This window comes from Achroia grisella, unplaced genomic scaffold, assembly GCF_030625045.1.
Source record: "Achroia grisella isolate CSIRO2021 unplaced genomic scaffold, CSIRO_AGI_Agris_v1 utg660, whole genome shotgun sequence".
Classification (NCBI taxonomy): domain Eukaryota; kingdom Metazoa; phylum Arthropoda; class Insecta; order Lepidoptera; family Pyralidae; genus Achroia; species Achroia grisella.
The window spans coordinates 5570636-5596056 of NW_026712984.1; the positions used below are offsets into that span (position 1 = coordinate 5570636).

At 33.0% G+C, this 25421-nt stretch overlaps 6 protein-coding genes across 8 annotated transcripts in view; 4 read left to right on the forward strand and 2 right to left on the reverse strand.

Annotated features, from left to right (window-relative positions):
- Positions 1-1231, reverse strand: part of LOC131849602 (uncharacterized) — a 71088-nt gene extending 69857 nt beyond the window's left edge. Inside the window, exon 1 of the mRNA XM_059199708.1 lies at positions 993-1231. The gene's annotated coding sequence lies outside the window, so the exon portion shown is untranslated. The remainder of the gene's footprint in view (positions 1-992) is intronic.
- A 299-nt stretch (positions 1232-1530) lies between these two features.
- On the forward strand, positions 1531-3921 carry LOC131849781 (uncharacterized). 2 transcript variants are annotated; one of them, XM_059199900.1, is made up of 4 exons: positions 1531-1739; positions 2162-2299; positions 2883-3050; positions 3669-3921. In XM_059199900.1, the coding sequence occupies exons 1-3, from the start codon at positions 1611-1613 to the stop codon at positions 2961-2963; spliced, it is 348 nt and encodes a 115-aa protein (XP_059055883.1). In that variant the 5' UTR covers positions 1531-1610; the 3' UTR covers positions 2964-3050; positions 3669-3921. The 2 variants fall into 2 exon arrangements, with proteins under 2 accessions (XP_059055883.1, XP_059055884.1); XM_059199901.1 differs by lacking the exon at positions 3669-3921 and adding an exon at positions 3297-3637.
- Positions 3922-4623: 702 nt separating this feature from the next.
- Positions 4624-9266, forward strand: LOC131849556 (cytochrome c oxidase subunit 5B, mitochondrial-like). Its single transcript, XM_059199644.1, has 4 exons — positions 4624-4784; positions 6005-6178; positions 8247-8290; positions 8911-9266. The coding sequence occupies exons 1-4, from the start codon at positions 4697-4699 to the stop codon at positions 8971-8973; spliced, it is 369 nt and encodes a 122-aa protein (XP_059055627.1). The 5' UTR covers positions 4624-4696; the 3' UTR covers positions 8974-9266.
- Positions 9267-9877: 611 nt separating this feature from the next.
- On the forward strand, positions 9878-18241 carry LOC131849554 (snRNA-activating protein complex subunit 1). The gene is made up of 8 exons (XM_059199641.1): positions 9878-10122; positions 11266-11422; positions 11840-11933; positions 13004-13250; positions 13980-14111; positions 14733-14843; positions 15638-15740; positions 16209-18241. The coding sequence occupies exons 1-8, from the start codon at positions 10107-10109 to the stop codon at positions 16870-16872; spliced, it is 1524 nt and encodes a 507-aa protein (XP_059055624.1). The 5' UTR covers positions 9878-10106; the 3' UTR covers positions 16873-18241.
- Positions 18242-20856: 2615 nt separating this feature from the next.
- LOC131849557 (cytochrome c oxidase subunit 6C-like) lies at positions 20857-24827 on the forward strand. 2 transcript variants are annotated; one of them, XM_059199645.1, is made up of 3 exons: positions 20857-20931; positions 22507-22734; positions 24710-24827. In XM_059199645.1, the coding sequence occupies exons 2-3, from the start codon at positions 22508-22510 to the stop codon at positions 24810-24812; spliced, it is 330 nt and encodes a 109-aa protein (XP_059055628.1). In that variant the 5' UTR covers positions 20857-20931; position 22507; the 3' UTR covers positions 24813-24827. The 2 variants fall into 2 exon arrangements, with proteins under 2 accessions (XP_059055628.1, XP_059055629.1); XM_059199646.1 differs by lacking the exon at positions 20857-20931 and adding an exon at positions 20947-21028.
- LOC131849555 (coiled-coil domain-containing protein 102A) lies at positions 20925-24075 on the reverse strand. The gene is made up of 2 exons (XM_059199643.1): positions 23840-24075; positions 20925-22111 (listed from the first exon to the last, which is right to left on the reverse strand). Exon 2 carries the CDS (start codon positions 22091-22093, stop codon positions 20948-20950), a length of 1146 nt encoding a protein of 381 aa, XP_059055626.1. The 5' UTR covers positions 22094-22111; positions 23840-24075; the 3' UTR covers positions 20925-20947.
- Positions 24828-25421: the final 594 nt, after the last annotated feature.

Here is a 25421-nt window from a genome sequence, read left to right on the forward strand (position 1 = left end):
TAAAGGCAATCTTAGGGGAACAGATTTAAATATTAAACAGGTAAGTAATATGCAAATAGGAGAAAAGAGAAAAACATCTATATGTATGTCATCTTCTCCTGATTATTTATTTCATTAGTAGAAAAAGAAATCATCCTTATTTGAATAAACTTAATAGAAGCCATTTTGAATAGTTTTTTTTTATTATACCACTCATTTGGAAAGCAGACTCAACACAGGAACAACAATCAAGAAAGTTGCATGTACCTTTTTTAAAATGATATATATGAGTAATATATATATCATTTTAAAAAGTGTATTGCAAAAATAAATTTATTACTGGTATTCCTCTATTTGTATGTTTTAAAATATAGAAACCACCAATAAATATATTTTTGCTATTGTCTTCTTTTGTCACTTTCTATTATGCAGTTTTCTTAATTTGAATAAATATGTTGTAGGGAACCATTTTAATGATAAAGAAGTTACAGATTGTCTTCTTAAATTATGAGTGAGTAAGCAATCAAATCAAATCACAATATCTGTAATCATGTTAGTCTGTGACAGATACTTATGATAAGTATACTCTACCATCTGTTTGGAATGTATGACTAAGCAACAAACAGCGTCTGAGATTTTAGAAAAAAAAAAGGTTTTTTAAATTAAGAATGTACTTGTAATATGAAATCCATTTCTTTGTACAAGCTTATTATGGAACTGTATACCATTCACAAACTAATAATACTAAATAAATCTATTTGTTTCGTTTAATAAGACTGAACAAATCGACAAAAACAACATTTCAGAAAGATGCTTTAGTAATATGTATTAAATATTGATACGCATAGTGAGGTAATGTTCTTTTATGCAGCATTGTATTAAGTACATACATTAGATATTCTGAACCATATAATACAAGTGGAGAATACTAGTGGCTTATACAAAAAATTGGCACTTTTTTGTTTTTCATATAATTCATATCATAATAAAAGTATATTTAAATAAAAACTTACCGAATGTTTGATATATTTTTGCGATTCTGCTGTTAAGTCCCACTGAAAAAGTAGCCTTGAACCGTACTAATATTATCAAAAATCGAAAGCATACAAACACAACACTCGCGAAATATCATAAAATATTAATTAGATATGCAAATTAGAAGGATTTCTGGATTATTGAATTATTATGGTGAGAGAATTCTTGTAAGAATGAAACATTATAAAATAAAGATTATTATTACGTGACAACAATGAATGACAGTTATTGACAACTGGCAACAGCCGAAAGCAACTTGATTGAGGGGAACTGACATAATACTGTAGTACACTGAGTAACGATAACTAGTGTAGTGTACAGAAATTATTTGTAAATTCGGTTTTTATGAGTAACTCAAATAAGTACAAAATGTAGTAAATTAATGTTAAAGGTGATATTAAAATGAATATTTTACCAATTTAGGAATGTTTTATTCAAGTAAAGGTTAATTTTTTATCTACGGTTTCAGGAAATTTAGAAACCATAGAGCAAAAAGCGCAATAGCGTAGAGCAACAGGTGGTCGAATCTATAGTATTGATTTTTGAAACAACAACTTGACTAGAAACGAAAAATAATCAATTATAACATTATTAAAATGTTACGATACTATGTATTAATTTATTTGTACGTAATTTTAGGAATATGTGGATTTTACAAGATTGCAGCTGAAACACCAGTAACATTCGCTTTTAAAGAATATCAATATAAGGATTCTCCGAAAAACGTAAGTATGCAATGAAAACTACTATACTCTTCTTCACACATAATAATGATACTTCATTCGAAATAAGTGTACTATTGACTATTTTATTCTCTCGTTATGTAAGAAACAATTTTCTTCTAATCACATTATTTTCTTTTGTACATACACCTACTTATAAGTATAAATTTAAATTATATTAGTTTTGATTTTATTATACGTTATTTATTTTTCTGTTAACCTTTTTCTAACTATACTTAAGACGAATTTATAATAAAAGACCCATCAGAGTAAGACACAAATGCTTGACAAATACATTATTATTGTTACTTAACATATTTGTAAATTTGATCATATCAATATTTATATTTTCAGAATCCATATAAAGTACAATACCTACTAGAAAATATGTTTTAATGAACAATGTTTCAAAATATTGATTTTAGGAAATGACATTCAGAGAATTTGAAACAGCATGTGAACAAAGTAGTGTGTGTAGTCACTTGAATGGTTTGCAAAGAACCAGATGCGTAAGGGAATGTGTTTCTCCGTCCTGTTATAGAGAGCTTTATCAGGCAGATCAGGTAATTGTATGAATGTATTAAAAAGTTAGGTTTCGTTCTTATACACTTCAATAATAAAAATTTTACAAGGAGTGCTTCCTTATAAAAATGTTATTATTGAAGTTTATTTTTTTAGTACGAAATCAAGTATTGATGTAGGTATCGTAAGGCATATAATTGTCAGGTTAGGGCGGAAGTCGTCCTGTGCCCTTTTATGCAACTAGATCAGCAAATAGCCTGACACTCTATCTGATGGTAAGTGCCTATATCTACGAAAAAATCAGGTTACAGAGCCATATCCAATTCGCCAGAAATAATCATGATGATGTCCAGGTACAACTGGAACATGAAGGAGAATCTATAAAATGCGATGTTAATAATCACTATATCCTATACGATGTTGTTTGTTACTTGTTACAAAAATTTGGTGTGAAAATAGATTGTATCATTGTTTATTTAAAGAAACAGTCTTATAGGGTAAAATACTCAATAAAAATGTGACTAATTATGTAATATTATGTTATGTGTGGTCTAAATGGAGTAAAGGGTAACTCGTCGTTAAAGTCGTTAACCATTACTTCATAATTCTAATTTTGCATTTCAGCTGGAAGAAGGTGAAATTGACGTACGTTTAAACTCTTTCAAGGGTTGTTTTATTCAGAGAAGCGGCCGTACAAGAAATTGATTTTATTTAAGCACCATAATTATATCTATGATTTTGTGTGCAAATAAAATAAAGAAAATTAATCGAAAAGCACTATTTGTAATCCTGGTAAGTCTATACTAATGTTATAAAGAGAACCTATTTGACTGTTTATACATTTGCAATAAAAATGCAATAAATTTGTTATAAACTTAAAAACTATTGGTATATACCATTGATTACATACTAGCCGTAATATTAATACCTATTTTAATAAATTTCTTTACTGTAATACTGTATTATTCCAGTCCATTCCATAATGACTATATTCCAGAGTAACAAAATATATAATAAATAGTAATATAATATACACAGAACTCAAAAAGTTATGGGCAGCCGGGTGAAGACAGGGTGGATCACTAGCCATTAATAACGTAAATAAGATATTACGCCAATTTAACATATTTTAGGTGTTAAAAAATTACATCGAGCTAATGACGCTTATTACATCAAAGGGAGTTATATTTATCTACAGTAAAGAAAATGTTTTTTTTTATATATTTTATAATTTTCACTCATTACTATTTTTTTTTTCTATTTTATACTTAGTTATTTAAGATTATTCACATTAATGATATTTTCAATAAAATACACCTTACAATTTTTATATCAAATATTGTTGTATATTATTAAAAACTGAACCCTTTGTGCTTATTTCGTTATATTAATTAGTACTTATTATTTCAGATTTTGAGGTTTACTACATCTAAACAATTAACATTTCTGAAGTTTATGCTAAAAAGTAGAACATGATTCACCGATTTTCATGTAACAAACTATGCTATTACCCAAAATTCTCATCACTACTTAAGAATTAACATAATAACAATAGCTGTCATAGAAGAGTTGAATAACAGACGTATATGTGCTAATTTGCCGAGTTCAAAAAATAAGGAGTTATATGAAAATTGCGATATATTTGATACTACGTTAATGTTATGTAATGATAATAAATTTTAAAACTATTAATCGTATATTTTATTCTTTTTTTATCTTAGATATTATTTAGGGATTTTATTTTAATCTTATAAAACAAAGTCACCTGTTACTTTTTAGTTAATATAGTAGATAGTGTATTATCATAAATGTCATATTATGTAACAAGATATACAATATATAAAATTAAAAAATCTACAATATAGAATGTATTATACATTAATCATATAGACATTTGAAATCATAATGAAATAATGGTTTACATAATAACAGCTAACTGTACTAGTCATATAAGTACTAACTCCGAAACATTACTTTAATTGAAAAAAATATTTTATTTAATATATAATTTTCGACGAATCCTGTAAACTTGGTAGCACTTTTTGTAATCCTTTCGACAAGGTTCTACGTATTCATTAAATATTATAGTATCAACAAAGTAAACCAAGGACCATGAGCTAATAGCGTCATCTGGCGGCATACTAGCAGAATTAAAAACAATTTATGCAATTCTAATTTTATAATTAACGCATTAACATGTGTTTACTATTTATAAATAGTCAACAACACACGATAAAAACTTAAATAAAACTTTAAAAAGCAATCATGGTGGTGACAGAATAATTGTATGAAAAGTCTATGACCAAAACTCAACTGTATCGGTAAAATAGTGTATAAGCGAGTAAGTCCGTATAACATCGGTTTTTAACTTTTTTGTTGTAGAAAAATTGGTACACTTGCTATCGTCCGAAGCGGTCTAGTGTAACAATAAAATCAGAATGGCTTCTTTGTGTAGACAAATTATCCGTGCTAATGCATTTAGGGGTGCTTTGGTTAATGCCGCCCGACGGGGATATGCCGATAAAAGTAAGATTTTCTACAAAATTTTCACAAAACCGTCCATTGAAATAGTCAAAAATCTTTCGTTACGTAATGTCAAAAAGTAAAACACACCTACCTTTTATGGAATAATCTAAAAACAAACTAATTATTCTTCTATATGTTTATTCATATATCACCTACAATTATTCATTATTAATTATTACCACCGTCGTTTCTTTTACAACGCCATTTATTACATAAAATACGTCAAACGAATGGCACATTTTTGTCATAATATTTCATTGTTTCATTAATATACGACAAAAAATGTCTTATTACACATCTGTTTTGTCTATTATACTTTTTATAATATGAGAAATTCTAATAATATGCTAATAAATCATTCGGAATCCTACCAACTTGTAGGTTATCTTTTCTTATCTTTTAATCGATAACGTTAACTTTACTATGTAATGGAATAGTATTTTACACTCAATAAAATATCAATATACGTATTCCAAAGGTTGAAACTTGACTGTAACTTGCCTACAATTGTTTTTAGTCAAATAATTTAAAAGTAGTTCAGATTCAATATGTTAATATATCCCAAAAATAGTTGATTAAACTAACTACAATTGCTAAAGTCAAAAGTATAAATAGTTGTATAAGATAATATAATCGCATCTATGAACAGTAATGGAATGTTTGTTTTGACCCTACACATTACAGTAATTGGGTATAATGTGTAGGGCGGGTGTAAATATTTGGGACAATAAGACCCAAATATTATAAAAGAACAGTTGTTAAGGTAAATGTTTAGAATGGAAATGTTTAGGAAGAGGATTGAGGCAGTGAAATAGCAATAAATAAAAACAACATTAACTTCACTATCAATATTAAGAAATAAAATAAAATAGATTGTATTAAATTAATTTCATACTTCATTTTACATGTTGTGTATGTGTGTAAATTGGTGTGTCTGTTTGTAATATCGAAATAACAGTTTTTTACTACATGCACATGAATATAAATATAGTACATACACCAAAATAACATTTTTTACAATTTTTGTCCATCTGTCTACCTGTCTGTTTGTTCTGGCTAATCTCTGATATGGCTGGACTGATTTTGACGGGACTTTTTAGCAGGTAGCTGATGTAATAAAAAGTAATTTAGACTACTTTTATTTTATAAACATTATACATAAAAATATGTGTTATGATTGTGTAAAGTTTAAAACAGAATGAATAAATGTTTCTCAACAGTGATGCCGGATCCTCTTGAACATGCGACTGGTTTGGAAAGGAAGGAATTGTTGGCCCTCCAGGCCGGCGACGACGACCCCTTCAACATGAAAGTGTTAAAGAAAAACGCTGGCACCCGTGACAATCCCACACTTGTACCCTCATGCTTTGATGCCCGTATTGTTGGATGCATATGTAAGTACAGTTTAATAGGATTTCATTAAATGTTTATAGTATCTTTTATAAAGGATGACTATGGAATGCTGCATGCGCCTGCGCTGATGGTATACGCTGGCGGAGCACCAGTGGAGGATGAGATGAGTATAAGGTCAGTTCAGTTAGCACTTTGAGGCAAATTCACAAGGAATTTAACATGATGGTTTCCAAGAGAAATGTGGAGGTGAAGTCAGGACTTCATACTCATCTTATCATCCTATATCATACATCAACTGAGGTGGGAGGATGACATAAGGGCAGGGGCTGGACCAACATGGAGAACATGGAGCCTTTTGGAGGAAGCCTGTGTCTTAGGACAAGTTGATGAACCTTGGCAGTGAAATAATAAATAAACAAAACCTACTTTAACTGTAGTTAGTATAAAGGCTATAAATAAAATAAAATAAGTATCATACATCAACAATGGGTCAGTTAATGTAACATGGCAAATTGACAAGGAATTTAACATGATATGTTTCCTGGAGAAACCATGTAAATTTCACCTGACGTGGTGCTAGTGCTAGCAATGGGGTTATTAATCCAGATTCCCTTCCCCCCCAATATTAATCGTATTATTTTATATTTGAAACATGGATTGAAGCCCATGCAGCCATAATGTGCAAATGAAATGCATCTCTAAAGCATAGGATTTGGGTGAGCACAAATAACCTGATTATCACAGCAGATTGGTCATTTTAGAGGCAAAAGACATCATTATACTATTACAAACCCAGAGCATCTGGAGGTGGGCATATATAGATAATATCCGAGCCGACATTGATGAATTTTGCCTGACTAGATTGGACTTAGCTAAGGAAAGCTATGCAAATCAGCTACATTTTGTCACGAACCATAAATAAGAAAAAGAAAGTTCAAAAACAGTTTTGAAGAGTGAATAAAATCACTGGCATTTACTTATTTGGGCCCTGCTCCATTTTTTAATGCTGTTGAATCCATGAAATTTACGACTTAAACAGCAATGATAAGGATTTAGTAAATAAATAAGTAATATTGGAAAAAACAAGTTAATGATCATGACTATAAACTTAGTGTAGTTACACCAATGACAACATATATTATCTAATGACCTAATAACAGCATTATTAAGAAACCCCAACACTTCAAAGCTTTAAACATATTTGAAGATCTTTAAATAATAAATTACACATCTGAAGGTTGCACCTACTAATAAAACTGACCCAACATTTGTCAAATTGTTTCTGACAAATGCACCAATGTTGCAAAAATACTTAGCATGAAAAAAACGAAAATTACAACAATGTGCAAATTTTATGCACATACACAAGTGTATAATGATCATCCAACACACAACTTTGTAGGTAGGATATCTTCCTAGGTCACCTCATGTGTAGAGATACGGGTGGATTTTACAGAAGATATATTATTTATAAATATTACTGTAAAGAAATAGTGCCATTGTAAATGTCATAAACATTTTTCCTCGAATTAAACTCCCTACATTGTTTATGAAGTATCTTCTTGTATGTATTACGACTATAAGGAATCGGGTAGACGATATGGGACTCAAAGTGATGAATTTACATGTCTGTTTTAATTACTTTCATGGGGATTGCAAGCCCGAACAAAAAGATGACAAAAAATAAAAAGTATAATTAAATTAATAGATTCTATACATATAATTAAAATTGGAGTGTCTGTTTGTAATATTGAAATAACTGTTTTTTACTACATGCATATATAAATATGGTACATACAGCAAAATATATATTTTTTAATTTTTGTCTGTTTGTTCCGGTTAATCTCTGAAATAGTTGGACCGATTCTGACGGGACTTTTATTGGCAGGTAGCTGATGTAATAAGGGGTAACTTAGACTACTTTTTTTTAGAAAAATAAAGTTAAATTACATGCAGACGAAGTCGCAGGTACAGCTTGTATTAAATTATCTTACTGGAGTATCCCCTCAATACTAATTTTACCAATAACCCTTATTGGCGATGGGTTATGTATGACTCAGCAAACTGAAGCAATATTTAAAGTTCTATATTTATTATCCATTATTTCAGGTGACGAACACTCCACAGCAATCACCTGGCTTTGGTTACATAAGGTAAAGTATAGTACAAATTTCAATAAGGTAGGGAAAAAATTATAATAATAATCTAAAAAAATTTGACGTTCATAAGCAGCTAAAAAGTCCTACATGAATAAATGATTTTTGAATTTGAATAATAATAAATTAAAAAATTATTAATATTGACTGATTGTAGTAACATAATCAGTAGCTTGGCGTTGAAACAATGAAAGCACAGATGATATAACTACTATATGTCAATCTGTTAACTAGACATGAGTTTTCTAAGAAATGGTTTCCTAGAGTGTTGTACCCTACGAGTTACTATCTCGACTCAGACCAATAAAATCTTACGATACCAATAATCCGCATAGCAATTACATTTTTTCATATATTCTTTGTATAAAATATGTCAAATAAAAAACACTAGATTTTTTTATCTGTGAACGGATAACAAACAAAATAAATCTTAAAGATTTCCAATTGGAATTCCAATATACCCAGTGAAATGTTGGAATATCAAGTGTTGATTTGTGTTGCATTCATTACCTGTAAACGACATTTAATAATGGCTCTGAGTAACCAATGTTAAAATAAACTCTTTTTTTTTCTGTTGGTTGTATCAGTGTTGCTATAATTATATTTTTCTGTTACAGGGCCACCCCCGCCGTTGCGAATGCGGACACTGGTACAAACTGACCGAGAAGCCAGTTCTCTAAACACAATTTCTACTTAGTTTATTAAAAGTAGTGATTTAATACAACTGCAATAACGTATCTCATACGCGCGCACAGCCTTCCGTTGCTTGTGGTTCCTCGTGTTGCCATATGCATAAATATTAACTTTGGAGATACGCTAGTTTACGATTGAAATTACCAAATCGATACAAATCAATATTAAATAATTGTAAGCATAACCGGTGTTTTATTATTTTATAAGTTACCTGTGTTCTGGTGCATTGATGTAATGGGAATAGTGTTATGTAGTTAAATAAACAATTCAACTGTTAAAATGTTATTATTTGCTATTCTTTACAATGTTTAATTACCTCTTAGACAAACCCAATTGCAAATGCATTAAAACTTGTTTTTGCTGACTAACTTCGACAATTTCAGACAACAACGTTTAATCTATAGTTTTATTGCTATACATATAATAGTGACTTGTAGAATCGCATGTCCTAAACGATTGAGTCTACCAAATTTGCAAACAAGGAACTACGCAGCTAAGAAATACTAAAAATCTTTATTCAAATAAACATATTGCAACTATTTTTAATTATTTGCACAAAAGGTATATAGAATTGGCGACACTTCACGTCAATTATTTGGAATCAAAAGGACTTCTATCCAGATCCCTAAAACAAGGAATAAAAAGTTACTTTTTTGACAATCTTGGCATTGTTACCACTTCAAAAGTTCTACAGGAGAACTGGTACACTGATGGTATTTTAGTGGGCTTATAATACGAAGAAAATAATTATTAAAAATGACAGCAGAAACAAAATTATTCAATTTACAATGTAAACTGCAGAAACCTGATAATTACACTTAATGGTTTTAAGGAACTGCAATTAGTGGACTTACTCATTCAATAATAGCAACATTGCTTGATCTATGAAAACTGTAAAGACTTTAGAAACATTTTTTTATTTATGTTTCTTTACGATTAAAATTTTATTTAACTTCAATATTTATTTATCTTGGAACAGTCGGCTGACTAGTAGAATAATACATATATCTGATAAGTGGTATCCTTATAGTGATATTTGACACATTTTACTATAAAATTGTGCTTAAAAATAATAAATACTTGATGAAAAATTTGAAAAATTCAGACTTTAAAGTTTATTATGTCAAGTCGAAGAGGTAAGTGAAATGTGTTTGTTTTACAAAAAAAAATGTGTTTGTTAAAAGTAGATATGTGTATATTAAATGAAACAATAGAATTTTTGAGGACCTGACGAGTTAGAGAGCACAATTTTTATTCCCATCTTCATACATCGTTTTTTATCTAAATGTACGTTGTAGTCATATAAATGTTGTTAGATGAGGCAAAGGACAAACGTCCTTTGCCTCATCTATTTAAACTGTTTCCTTTCTAACCTTTTTTTTTTAAGAATAAGATATAGCAGTGAGATTATAGGGTACACACATGATTTATTAGTCCTCTGGAATTTCAACACATACTATGGTCCCCATAGCAACACAAAGTTGATATCCATTGTACTGGTAATTGTACTAATATTACAAGGGTATTACAAAGATTGTTTGAATGGGTGTATTCCAAATGAAATAGTCTTAACTTTTACAAATATAGTCAAGAAAACTTGTAAACCACACCACTAACCCTAATCACAACATTGTCAAAATCACAAACATCAATTGGTGGATGCCATTCAATTTAATAGAATAAAAATTGTATGTTTTTGCTCTTGCACACAAAAACAACTTATCAATAGGTAAAAAACTTTTTGAAACACTGCCGAAACATTGCAAAATGAATAAAAATAAAATGTAGATTCCATGATTTTACGAGCAAAAACATTGCTCTTGCACACAAAAACAACTGAATGGATTTTTATTAAATTTTATAATAATACAGCTGCTGCTGTGAATTTATATTAAACATAAATAGACTATAATTTAAAAGGCTATTGTGTAAATTAGCAAAGTCAGAATAAATCTAAGCCAATCCCCATAACATGGAGAATGGGATGGTTAATAATGTGGTTTGAGGAACCCATTGCTAGCAATGTCCATGTCAGGTTGCCATCCACAATGGTTCCCCATAGTAACCATTGTGATAAGATCCTTGTAATTTGTCATGATAGGCTAACAGGTAAACTCAAGCTCATCTTATCACTGCATTGGTGCCCCGCCTGTGTAAACCGTTAGTGCAGGTGGGTGCATTCTAATATCATCAATGAATACACTTAACATGACCTCGTTTAGCATGGGCCTAGATGAAGCTGTGTAAATTGTCTATGATTGTTATTATTTCAATTACAGATTTTCCTAAACATCATCCACATTATTATGGATATATAGCTGACGGTTTTCACTCTGACTGCACTTTACTGATACAGAGGTGTATGCAGTCGGACAAAATAAACTATGAAACTTTCTGCAGAGTATGGAAAGAAATGCAATTCGATCATTTATACCAGTGAGTATACAGTAGATTTATCAATTGGTAAAAAACTTTTTGAAACACTGCCGAAACATTGCAAAATTAATAAAAATAAAATGTAGATCCCATGATTTTTACTAATTATATGTATGTATCCGAGACTTCCTCCACATGGAATTTAACTTTATGTTTCTAAAATAAAAGTAGCCTAAGTTACTCCTTATTACATCAACTAAATAATAGAAGTCCCGTCAAAGTCGGTTCAGCCATTTCCGAGATTAGCCGGCACAAACAAACAGACAGATAAAAATTTAAAAAAATATATATTTTGGTGTATGTACCGTATTTATATTCATATGCATGTAGTAAAAATTGTTATGTCAATATTACAAACAGACACTCCAATTTTATTTATATGTATCCATACATGTATAGATTATTTATTTATTTCAGTGGGCGATTATCTGGAGCCGAAATTGCAGAATTATCAGAAGAACTTATTCAGATAGCCAAGCAATTTATGCTATCTGATAATAGTAATTTTGAGGTAAAACCAATATTTAGTTTTATTTATATTCCAGATCAATTAATTCAAATTGCAATGTTATTCATGCAAACCAATGTTTGCTAGTATTATATTAATCTTAATAATATTATGAACGCGAAAGTTTGTGAGTATAGATGTTTGTTATTTGCTTATATAAGCTATATTACTGTAAAGTTTCATCCAAATCCATTTAGTAGTTTTTGCGTGAAAGAGTAACAAACGTCCCTACTTTAGGGCCGTTCACTTGAACGGCCCCAAATACTTATTACGTAAGCATTATAGGGGGCCGGGTTTTCTTTTTGCTTAATTTGGATGGCATGGGGGGTAGGGGATTTAGATGATTCTTACGTCATCGGTAATTTTTTAATCGAAAGGCAACCCTCACATTTTCTTTGCTAAAAAATCAATACATTAAAAGAAAAATGTTTTATGTAAACATTTTTCAATTAATGTATTGTTTTTTTTTAGTAAAGTCAATGTTAGAATGGGGGGAGGGGTAAGAGCTTTGCTTGCTTTTGCTGACAAGGGGGATGGGGAGGTAAATAATTGTAATAAATCTGCTTACGTAATACTTGAAGGGCCCCTTTATTTTTTATATTTATTTATTTAATTCAGGCTACATGGCCCATATTATAAATACCTTATAGACTAACATATATAAGAAATAATAATAAAATATGTAAATAAAATTGTCTCTATGGTCACGGCACTTACGACGGCAATCTGCCACGGTAGCGCCGATAGACCGCCCCCTTCGGCCAGTAGTCCTCCTTCATGAAGGTGGGCAGCATGTTGGTGGGGACCAGGGCCACGAACGCTTTGAAGCTCGCGTTGTGGCTCGATTCCAACTGCGTCACCCTCAATGTCAGGTTGCTTTTAGTCTGGATGTAGTCAACAATGTCCTGTTCCTTAGTAGCGTAGTGTAGGCGGGATGTACCTAACATTGCCGTGGTCGGTGTTGCGGCACGTAACAAGAACTTTAGCATTAATAATATTATTAGCATATACATAACATAATTTTAACAAAGAGACACTTTAATTTTATATATATGTATTCACATACTTCCTAGGAATCAGTGGCGGGTCTATTCCTGGTTTATGCATTGCTGAACCTCCAACCGTACTCCGGTTTCGCGGCACTCAGGATAGTCCCCGATGATGTGGAGAGTATAGCTCGGCTGGAGATGATCGCCCGCAGGGAGCGACGCCTGGATATGCTGTATATACTGGGATCAGTCCTAACACAGGGACCATGCGAATACCACGCGGCGCCCAGAGAGTATGGGATGGAACCGTCATACAAGAAATACTTGGAAGGTACTAGAGCTTTGTTTTATCGAGAAAGTTCTACAGAAAATTTTGACGAAAAATTTACGACCTCGTTGGTCCTGCGGTTTAACACACAGCTTTACTTCTGATGGTCGCGGCTTGGATTCCTCGCACGGTGCAAACATTTGTATTCATGAGTATGATTGTTTGAATAACTATATATAGTAGTCTGGGTGCTTTATAAGTATTTTAAAAAAAAACGAAGTATTTATTAGTTGTCTAATGCCCATAACACAAGCTCTGCTTACCGTGGGACTAAATTGCGCTGTGTTAATTGTCCAGGGTTATTTATTCTCAGGTAATCATTCCCTGTAATTATATGTTTGTTTTTATTATATAAAACTAGGAGGAAACATTGATACCATCCTGAAAACTATGACCACGAATCAATAGTGTATGACTAAATAATAATAATAATATGTACCATGTACAATTCACACATCACCATCTAGTCCCAAGTGAAGCTGAGGTTGTATTATGGATACTAGACAGCTGATAAATACATAGATATTTTTTTTTGTAAATACTATATAAAAACATCAGACAGATACAAACAATCATATGAATGAATACAAATGTTTGTAGCGAGGAATCGATCCCGCGACAATCGAAAGTAAAGCGGTGTGCTAAACCACTACACTGCTAGACCATTAAGACTGACTAAAGAAAAAGAAAGGATATAAAATTCTCAAATCCTTATTCCGGTTTCTATTGCAGGGTACTCGGATGTTGATAGGATGAGATTGCGTTTCAAGGGAGTGTTTGTGAGACACCCAGAAGAGCTGGATGTACTCCGAGAACTGGCCGGCATCACCAGCCGTTATGTGGAATCGAAGGCAGCTTTATTAGGTAGGTTTATTTCACCAGACGTAGATATAGGCGCCAGCTTAGCTAGCACCAGCGCTTTCAGTTTGTCAAAATCTTCTCAGATTTTGACAAACTGAAAAGAAAACGCTACTACACATCCTATGTGGTTGCCACTCATGCATAAAAGAAATATCTCCTTTGGAAAGTTTACACTTTACTCTGAGGATATAAAAACCATCGCTCCTAAGAATTCTTCCAATAGCCCAAACCAGCGTGTTAAGTTGGGATTGGGCAGAGTCGAAGTAGTGTCGAGATGCTTCCTTCATAAACTGCTTTTTGGTCATAGCGTGATATTATATAGTCTATTAGCTGTGCCCGCGACTTCGTCCGCGTGGAATAGTGAGCATTATACTTTACCCCCTTAAGAAACCGCTGGCACAGCTAGTAAATATATATTTATGGATGATGATAGAATGGTGCACCCGCCTGCGCAAACGGTAAACGCTGGAGGGGCACCAGTGGAGGTGTCAGGTCAGTAAGGCCATCGAGATTCATAGGTAATTGACCATGATGGTTACCAGGCATATTGGACAACTCTAGCAATGTGATCACCAATCCCCATTACTAATGATCCCCCTATTAATCAGTGTTAGCTTTATGCAGGCGACGGCAAAGAACTGGACCCAAGTCTCAATTTCATAAACAAGGATCTCGCGACCGAATTGGATGTATCACTGAAGAATGTGATTGCAGGCATGCCGGAGATTGACCCAGGTAAGTGTGTATTGACTTCATATTTTATTGAATTAGATGTTATTTTGGAGAAGTCCATTTTATTAGCAGAAATTAGTCAAAACAAAGCTCCTAAATTATATCTAAATCCTATTATTGCTAACGACGCCTCATTTAGATCTCTGGACCGTATTTCCCAACCTTTTTAGTGCCATACATTATAGCCTTTCTAACATTCTTATGTATTCCCTATATAATATACATATATTATAATGTTAATGAGAATGGAATGGATTATTCTCTTAAGAAAATTAAATAACTAAGTAAAATTTAAAACAAGTAATAAAAAATTTTAATTCACATTCTATATCATTTTAATAGAGTCCATTTTCGAATTGACCCAAATTTAACTAAGCCAACTGTTACGACTTAAAATACTTTTAGAACTAGTATCGACTCTATTCATTGCCTGAAGAGAAAGTCTTTAAAATAATTATTATTTAGAAATCTAGAGAAGGCAAAAACTAGAACAGTCAATATTAGGCTCCCAAGCTGAAGCCTCGTTTAGAGATGAAACACGTTCTTTATGCAAATTCACTGGTGTTGAGTTATGCAGTATACAGTTTCACGAAGGACAAAGGGCCTCGCAAAGACTTGCCTCCCGGGGCCTCGCAAAGTCCTGCCCTGGGGCCTTACAATGGGTAAGGCCACCGCTGGTGTATCCAATAGCGGATAGCTGGATCCAATAGCGGTCGGAATCGGAGTTTAATCACCAATAGGGCCATAATACAATTACCACTTTCCCCTAATTGTAATTATTGTTCGCACTTTTTTAGAATCCAACGACGAGCCAAAATCTCCCAACGCTCAAGATATCAAAGCACGCGCCATGAAGGGTATCGTTGGTCCAATGAAGCATCTCGTTGGGATCTCGAATAGGTATGTTTCATACCACTTTTTTTTTATACTACGATGGTGGCAGACATACGGCCCTTCTGATGGTAAATAACCGTAGCCTATGGACGCCTGAGACACCGGGGGTGTCACTTGCGCTTTGCTGTCCTTTAAGAAACCTTAATGCTTTTTGAAAAGCTGCCACTACAGCCCTACAGCTTCCATATTCAAACTAGGGGCGAATATTAATTGTCGCGAGTTCGATTCCTCGCACGGTACAAACATTTGTATTCGTGTGATTGTTGGCATTATTTATATCAGTTATAGCTTACTTTGAGAATTTACTTTTGGGAATATAACTTCCCAAAAGTAAATTCCCAAAGTAAAGCTAGCTCTGCTTAATTTGGGAATAGGTGATGTTGTGTGAATTGTCCAGGGATATTATTATATATGTTTTAGAAATTTTGCATCGTATCAAAAGAATCGAACTGACTTCACTTATCTTAATTGCAGACGCCACGAAACAATTCCTACGAAAGCTAGTCCTTACAAAAGACGTTTTATACCTGAAGAGAGCTCTTCTGAAGACAGTGATGGTGCAAAATCCCCTAGCAAACTTAGTCTTTCACTTCGGAAACGTAAAGTCCCTCCAACTCGCAAATTGAAGAAGCGCAGTCGAAAGAAATCCACCTCTAGTAGTGACAATGATGGATATATACCATTACTATCCAACAATGCTGAGGCAGACACCAATGATGACATAAACTTGAAAGAATTTCATCAGTTACCTAATATTGTGGACATGCCAACAGAAAACAAGGAAACAGCTGAACACAATTTACATATACAAATAGATTCAGTACCAGTATATATAAAAACGGATGAAAATCACAGGATTCAAATTGAAATTATAGACAGTGCTGTTAAAAAAAATTGTGAAAATGCTACGAACAATGCAGGAGAAAGCTCCGTAAACGCGGGTAGTTCAGTAGTTCAGGAAACCGCAACGGAGAATGTAGAAGAAAATAAGAAATCAGAAAGTTTTATCATAAAACCGACAAAGAGAGAACAGAAGAAGTCTCTATTGAAGTCTAAATTCAAAAGGATGGGAATGTTGCCAGTGGCTAATTTTAAGGAAGTGGAATATAAAAAGAGGAAACGGAAATCTTCGAAATAAAACTTAGGGGACACAAGCAATTATCCTAATAATAAGACTATGGTATAGAAACGACTTTTAATAACATTTTATAGGTGAAAATGTTGTAATAATTTATTTACACGGATATCTCTGTCCCACCTATTTCAGGCGCTAAGCAGCTTATCTTTTCCTTTCTGTTTCGATTGAATGATGAAATATGACAGTGAAATTACAGAGTACGAAAGCTTAACACCGAAAATTGCTGGAATGACAAAGCATGAGGGAGGACGTGGTAACTCCTCACATGACGTTCCATAAAATGTTGAAAAAATAGCTAGCAAAAACGAAAAAGTGTAATAACAATAAAATCATTATTATTTTTAAACCTTATGTTCATTTTTATGACGGCATCGGTGGTCTAGCAGTTTAAGTAACCTTACTTCCCGATGGTTTGCGAGTTCGATTCTTCATACAGTAGAAATATTTGTATTCATTATTATGACTATTGTATGGTTTTCTACGTATTTACAGAAAATATTGTTTTGGGTAAATAATACGATGTTGTCGGTCGAAACAATACGGTATATTATATTACAGATGATAATAGACAGACAATATGTACCTAAAAATAATGATCTTATATACTAAATAACAATAGGAAAATGTAAGGTGGGGTGACACAGTTTAGACACAGCAGTGCGTAGACAATATTGAATTTGTCGTACTAGCCATTATTAAATGCAATTATTATTTTGATGTATCTAGGTAACTGAGTCCCATATCTATCCATATTTTTTTTTATTGGATTGTTTGGGCTATTGTCCGATGTGTAGCACCTGTAGCACTGCGACCTACATAGATCTATTGTGCTCGCCCAAATCTATCTATCTATCTATCCATAACATAAGCTTAACCTTTTGCTTGGGACTAGATGGCGTTGCTCTATTGTTCAGGGTTAGTATTGACTATGTACGGGAATTAAATAAACTGTTTATCTTTCGCGAATAATTGTTCGGACTTCTTTCGAAAGTCTTCTTCAGAATGAGTACGTGAGTTAATTAAATTCTTATACACAGATTTTTTCTTATGTATTATAATGGAATGGTGCACCCGCCTGCACTAACGGTTTACGCTGGCGGGGCACCAGTGGAGGATGCTAAGATGACCATGAGGTCAGATCAGTTAGCCCATCGTATTAAATTCACCATGATTTTATCTCGATGGATTCCAGGGCGAACCACGTGGAGGTCACATGATGGTAGTAAGGAGTCATTAGTACACATTACTAACAATACCCTTTCCTACCTCTCGTACACAGTTATAAAAATATTATTTTATTAGTTTTTTATAAATTAGGACTATGTACATTTGTATTATATCTTTTTGTTAAGGATAAAAATAAAAATAATTTGATACACCAAATGTTTTTATTTATCAATAATTACGTACATTATATAATATAATAATCTTATAGAGGACATTTATTTTGAACTTCAATATCTAAATTAGGCCTTATTGACGACAAACAAATTAGTACATTAAATCAGTCGGATATATAACTCTTATTGATAAGAGATTTAAAAAAATAAACTATAAAAATGCTGATGTACAGTCAGTAGACACACATTGCGATATAAAAATTCAACCACATACAAGTTGCAAGAGGCGACTTTGATATTATCTATACATATAAATAAAATTAGAGTGTCCGTTTGTAATATTGAAATAACCGTTTTTTACTACATACTGAGGAAGCATTTAAGACAGCAACTACCTTTACGCGACACGTTTTTTCGCGCGCGATTGAGCTCAGTAAGCGCGCGCGCAACCAAAGTGGTCAATCACTTTCGCGCGATTGCCTGTGGTTTCAATTAAGAGGAAAGCACGTCGTGTAAATCCTAATCGCGCGATTCAATGATTCATGGGAAAGTTTCATAATAAAATCATTAATTTGCAGAATACAGACTCCAATGCATAATTCAAAACATACCATTTAAAAAAATCTGTCAATTTGAAGGGATTGTAGTTTTTAAACAAACTCTTTCACGTGCGATATCTGAATCGCGCGTGATAAAGCGTACGTGTAAAGGTTATGAAGTTTTTATCGGAATTAAACTCTTTAGTAAGTAACGGGGTAATGAGCATACCTATAGTTGTAAAAAACCTGTTAGCTATCGTTATTTAACCAAATTTATGATTAGCTACTATTAAAATGCGGTTATTAACGGTGAGTTATCCGACTGCGACAAAGAGTCGCCTTTATATTTGATTTTTTTCAATATAGGAATATATCTGGTCTAGATAATGAAACACATGTCCTTTATAACATTCCAGTCAGGTGTAATACCTAGAAGAGAGAAGGGCTTGTTACAGGAGTTTCTAGTTGAGCCTTTCTTTATAAAGTGAATTTATTTTGTTTGGTCAATTAATTTTGGGCTATTGAAAGTACCAAGCATAAAATGTGGTTAATTAACCGTTAATAACGAAAAATGCATTTTTAAACGCTTAGTTAAAATCGTTAATAACCGGCTTCGCATCTATAAGCATGCCTGTTATATATATACGTATATAATTGAGCTATTAGACTTGACTACCATCGCATTGTACACCACTACGGAATATTTCTTAATTTGTAAAACTATCACAATCATCAACAACCACTAACATACATATTGCGACATCTATTCCTTATCTATTCGAAACCCCACAATTAAAACGTGTCCCATCCATCCTATCTTATTAATCATAAACGCGAAAGTTTGTGAGTATGGATGGATGTTTGTTACTCTTTCACGCAAAAACTACTGAACAGATTTTTATTAAACTTTACAGTAATATAGCTTATACATCAGAATAACAGGCTATATTTAAATCGGGTGAAACCGCAGGCACAGCTAGTATTCATATAAATGCAAATATGTCTGTTTGTCACCTATTCATGATTAAATGCCTGACTAATCTTCAATCTAACCTCAATATCAATTTCAATCTAATATTTGTTTTGTGATGAAGCGTACTCAAGACTAAACTGAATACAATGACAGTTTGTCCTTTCATTAACGAAATTAATCCTCCCTAATATTATAAAAAATGCGAAAGTACCTCTATCTGTCTGTTGCGCTTTCACGCCAAAACTACTGAACTGATTTAAATGATATTTGGTACACAGGTAGTCATTAGTTGTAACGTCATTTTCAAAGCTAGAATCTTGAAACTTATTTCTTAGGCTGTTGATTAAATAAAAATAAATATGACATTTAAATTTGGAAAAAATTACCCTTAAGGTGGTAAAATAAAATATGCTGGTGAATGTACAGGACATTTCAAACTCGTGGAAAGACTAATGGATCGGTTGAAGGATATCTCACCCTTAAGGTGTTATAAGGGGTAAAATAAAATATGTAGATGAGTGTACAGAACATTTTAAACCCGTGGAAATATTACTGGATCGGTTGAAGGCTATCTCCAGCCACGCATGGCATTATGTAAATGATATAATTTGTTGTAAAATATATCATTTACCAAACGTTAGCAAATTACATGACATTACTATTGTATACTTGATTCATTTAAAAACTGCAGTCTCAATGTAAAAAACGCTTAAATCTCTGTTCCAATTAATCTGATTGATGTTGATTTCATCAATATTATTTTGTAAGAAGTTTCTATAAATAGAATATTGTCATACGCCTTCCATATAATGTAGGTCGTAAAGGGCCAGTGATAATATTAATAAAGTATTTCCAAAGACGCGAACTGTAATACTGAAAATATTTTTAAAACCCTTGATACAAACAGCTTTGAACACATAAATATACATAGATATTACTTATACTCGTAAATACTTCAGATTATAAAATGTGACCATCAAACTAAAAGCACGTATAATAGAGCTTTACTGTTTTGTAGTTCATAAGCAATTTTGCATAAAATCTCTTTGTTCAATATTTTATATCTAAATATTGAGAGATTATCGACATTTTGACATATAACTATTATTAATCTTCTTTATTTTAAATAGAATAAAAAGACAATTGAACGTTTTGTCAATCATTTAAGCGTTTTGATATTTAAATTCGTTTCGCCAACTAAATATTAGTAAGTAAATTTATTTTCAACAGTTATCATTCCTTTCGATTATCGCTAACTCGTCTTCCTCGGCTGATGTGTTTGTTTTAGCGTCAAATTGTGCAAGGTTCGCCTCTGAAGACCCATTGCTTGACTCTTGAGATCTAGGACTCGCGCTAGACTTCCTTACGTACAATATATTAGAGTCGAGTTTTGAATGTTCGTTTACAAACTGCAACCCGTATGCGCTTCCGTCTGATATTCTGTTGAGTTTATGTATCTGTTCCCTCAATTCGCAGACCTGACCGTATAACTTTTTGTTCTCTCTCAATATAGCTACATTCTCAGTTTCCAATAGCTCTCGTTTGCTCCACTGTACATTATTCTCTGATTTCAACCGTTCTACCTCCATTTTGAGCTCCGCTATCCTTTCTTCTAGAACCTGTTTGGCGGCTATCTCGTCTTGTAGTTCGTTCTGCAGTCTCTCTACCTCGCTGTGACTAGAATCTGTAGACCCTAAAGTTCGATCACTGTGGGTCAACTCCATCTTCGTACTGTGCAACTCCGTCGTGAGCGCCTCCACTTTCGTCAACAGGAATGCTTTCTGGTCCTTCTCACTTTGCAAACTCTTGCTTGCTTCGTCCAACCTAAGCCTCAACTCACTCAATTTATTGGCAAGAACATTATCAACGTTAGAGAATTTGTGAGAATCTAATGACGCACGCTGCCGTATCGACGGTTCATTTGGTGATACGTAACCTACATTCTTCCTTCTTAATTCGACACCGTCTTCTGTTGTTAGGTCGCCTTGGACTATCCTACTCTCGCCTATACTTAACAACTTCTCGTTGTCTTGTCTTACTTCAATCAATTGTTGTTCTATGTCATTCTTTTCGGCTTTGATTGTAGATAGTTCTTTAGTAAGGAGATCGAATTTGTTCTTTAGTTGTTTGGCCTCGTCTCTAGCTTTATTCCGTTCGTTACGTACCTTGGTCCACTTCTCCCTCCAGTTGGCGGTACAGTCTGACCACCAGCGCATGGTTTTTTCCATTTGAGTGGCGCGAGCTCTCGCCTCGTCCAGCTCCCGCTGGTAAAGTGCTTCTTTGGCTTCCCAGTCGGTATTGGTATATCGCATTGCGCCTTCGTGATCTCGACTTCTCCGGTGACTTCCGCCATGAGAACTTTGTGCCATATTTCATTTGTGTTAACTCTGCAAATGAAAGAAGATTCATTTCGATTTCGTATATGCTATTGCATGTTTGTTATTTGTAAAATATGTATTTTTGTTGGTAAATAAGGTATATTTTTTATTTTTTATTGAGGGGTTTGGGTTGTTCTCAGGTGTTAAGACTTGTAACACTGCGACCTACGTAGATCTATTGTGCTCGCCCTTTTTCAAAATTAAAGGAGCGATGGTTTTTATCTAGTAATAAATCGTATAACGCAATATCTATTTTGTTTATACATGAGTGGGCTACAACCACATAGGATATGATAAATAAGGCATCTATCTAATACACAAAGTGTGATGATGAATCGGTAATATCAAAAGTAACCCATTCGAAATAGAACCATGCACATAATATGATTTACAATCCATTTTAGAATGAGCTACCAGCCGTGCCCTCCGTCAACACCGCAGCCCTGCCCACAGGCGTGTCCCCCACCGCCGCCGGCTCCACCATGCCGTGTGAAACCAATTATGCGAGGTCTCCACCGAGCTCAGACTAAAGCACTCATAGCACAGGGCACTTTACTGGCATTTATTGGTGGGGCAGCTTACTATGTACTCATTAGCGCACCAAGGATTGCAGCTTATAAGGATTTTTATGCGTTAGTAGTCTATACTAGTAGTCTATATAGATTTATAATGAGCTGAGTCATTCATTCACACCTTTATAATTTATTTTTAAACCAATAAAAGTGTCAAATTTTTAAGTCAATGATTTGGTTAAGCAATTTGTCAGTGTTTACAATAATGATACACCCGCCTGTGCTAAAGGTATATGCTAGCAGGGTACCAGTGGAGGATGATAAGATGAACATGAAGTCAGGTTAGTTAGCCCATCTTAACAAATTTTCCAAAAATTTGTTATGATGGTTTTCAGGGGGAACCGTGTGTCAACCTGACATGGTACCATTGCTAGCAATAAGGTCAGCAGTCCACATTACTAACAATCCACTTACTGACACTGACAAGGGGTCAGTGTAATTATTTGATGTGTAATTATGGATTTAAAATGGTATGGTTCAACCTCCTGTGCTAACTGTTCACTCTTGCACAAGTGGAGGATGATACGATGAGCATGGTCATCTCGGCCCATCATGAGAAATTCATCAAGAATTTATCATGATGGTTTCCAGTGTCAATGTAATTAGCACACACAAAGGCTAAGACAAAAATTGTCATTGTTTTGGGTTATTGTGTTATGTATTATTTATATATCAGATTTTAACATCATGTATGTACAGACAGTGAAGGGTTCTATGTGTAGTATTATTTTCATACCACACAATAATAAAAATGTAATACTGAACATTTAAAAGAGCAACAAGCAAATTTCTTGTTCATTCTTCTTGTGATGTGCCAACATTTGGAATTGGTGGCAGAATAATAAAATTACTGTTCAAAAGTGCTTATATTAAATTTATTTGAATATAGATTATTTCTATTCTACTCTATATAGAACTGATCTATATTAATTAATAAAAATATCAGAGTACATCCTATTGAAAAAAAGTATAAAATTTAGATCAAGAAAAGAAAGAGAGAAAAGTATAATATTTACATCTTCAGAGAACTAGGGATATAAATTCACTGGTTTTTAGTGTCGGCCAGAACTGGTGATATTTGAGGTCGAAGTTGGATAGTAAACCACTAAGTCTCGACACTCTGAATATAAAACAGAATGAAAAATAAAGAAAGCTACAAACACACCTTATAAAACACTGCTAGATCATTCCTTTTCAGCCGATAAATAATTTCAAATAGTTTATTTTATTTTATTACTATAAGCAAACAAGGAACTATTTCATTATAATTAAAATCTGTTTAAATAAATTTCATGTTTTAGACTATACACAAGTGAAAAATAAAAACGATTTATTCGTTTCCTAATAATAATTAGGTTTGTAATACACTTCTTTAATACAATTGAATAGATTAATTGCCTTATTAAGATAAATATTGCAGAGTAGGCGTTCGTGATGATTTTATTTTGACATTTGACAGCGAACAACCGACATTGACAGCCAACCTAAATATTGTACATGTTTAATGGAAAAATTTTAAAAAATGACGACACGCACAAAATAAATAAAACACAAAAAGAACAAAGTAAATATGGCATGAATTCTTAAGTTAGGTTAAATTTAGTTTAATTGCATTTCTTCAAAAGATAATTCCCCCGAGTCCCCGGAGTTGACGTCGGGGCAAAGGGGATCGCCCCGAGACCCCAATCATCACTCTCTTAGAGGGGAGCGGATGACCAGTATCAACTTCAAAAATGTTTGGCTCTATGTGGCCGACCGACCTTGAGCCAAGACCGTCGTATATTCAGAACAATAACTATGCTTTAATTATTGTTCGGAGCATATTTCGTGGCCATTTTTTTTAACGCCCCTATTTTCATTAGATAGGATTAACATTCTTATACTATTGTACAATTACCGGCTATCGCTAATCAGTGTGCTAATCGGTTGACAATATATTGTAGTAATTGTTATACCATATTAAAGTTGTGTATGGATTATGGATAAGAGTGTAGTGCAATAAAATCTGATATATCACTTTACACTCTGTTTTCAGAAAAGGTGAATTTGAAGATTGGGCCGATGAGATGGCAAGAAAAGGCTTGTTCCAATCGGTTCCCGTGGAATCTCTAAAAGATAACCAGCATATGAATAAATAGCCAATGTAACAATTATTATTTTTTTATTTATATTACTATAATTAAAATGTGTATCTGCCTTAAAAATGCATCACTGTGTGAGATAAGCGTATAATTATTTGTAAACATGATGATTCCTTACGGTATAACACAGTGCTGCCCTCTATTACTTGTAGGCTGTGCAAGTAGGACAGTAGTGGATGAGATAGTTATTACAACCTTGTTTAATTTAGCGATTATTTAGATATTAATATTATGTGGTCTATTTAACCGTAACATTTGAGAAATGTTAAGCAAACTAGATGATTAATTAAGTTAGATAACTGACAAAGTGGCTAGAATGACAACACTGCGGATCTTTTCACTCCACAGGACTTCACTAAAATAAATTTTGAACGACCACTTGAAATGTCCTGGAGCAACTCGATTAATTTAGTTTACCCCTAATGAGAGTCATTAGTTATACCATGCATCACGTTCAACAGTGAAAGAATGTCACAAATACCATAATTAAACTGACATCTAGCAATATGCAGACAAATAGCAATTTATATTTTGAGTATTTATACTATTTTTTTACGACTATCGAAACTACCAAATTATTACCCGCTAATTCATCTGCTTTATAGA

Excerpts from the sequence above, each read along its gene's own strand:
- LOC131849554 (XM_059199641.1), top strand. Across the intron at positions 13,251-13,979 it reads ATACAAGAAATACTTGGAAG|GGTACTCGGATGTTGATAGG; the intron begins GTACTAGAGCTT and ends TTTCTATTGCAG. Across the intron at positions 15,741-16,208 it reads CTCGTTGGGATCTCGAATAG|ACGCCACGAAACAATTCCTA; the intron begins GTATGTTTCATA and ends TCTTAATTGCAG.
- LOC131849555 (XM_059199643.1), bottom strand. The coding sequence starts at position 22,093 with ATGGCACAAAGTTCTCATGGCGGAAGTCACCGGAGAAGTCGAGATCAC.
- LOC131849781 (XM_059199900.1), top strand. The coding sequence starts at position 1,611 with ATGTTACGATACTATGTATTAATTTATTTGTACGTAATTTTAGGAATA. Across the intron at positions 1,740-2,161 it reads ATAAGGATTCTCCGAAAAAC|GAAATGACATTCAGAGAATT; the intron begins GTAAGTATGCAA and ends TATTGATTTTAG. Across the intron at positions 2,300-2,882 it reads AGCTTTATCAGGCAGATCAG|CTGGAAGAAGGTGAAATTGA; the intron begins GTAATTGTATGA and ends TTTGCATTTCAG.
- LOC131849557 (XM_059199645.1), top strand. The coding sequence starts at position 22,508 with ATGAGCTACCAGCCGTGCCCTCCGTCAACACCGCAGCCCTGCCCACAG. Across the intron at positions 22,735-24,709 it reads GCTTATAAGGATTTTTATGC|AAAAGGTGAATTTGAAGATT; the intron begins GTTAGTAGTCTA and ends CTCTGTTTTCAG.
- LOC131849556 (XM_059199644.1), top strand. The coding sequence starts at position 4,697 with ATGGCTTCTTTGTGTAGACAAATTATCCGTGCTAATGCATTTAGGGGT. Across the intron at positions 4,785-6,004 it reads ACGGGGATATGCCGATAAAA|TGATGCCGGATCCTCTTGAA; the intron begins GTAAGATTTTCT and ends GTTTCTCAACAG. Across the intron at positions 6,179-8,246 it reads CCGTATTGTTGGATGCATAT|GTGACGAACACTCCACAGCA; the intron begins GTAAGTACAGTT and ends CCATTATTTCAG.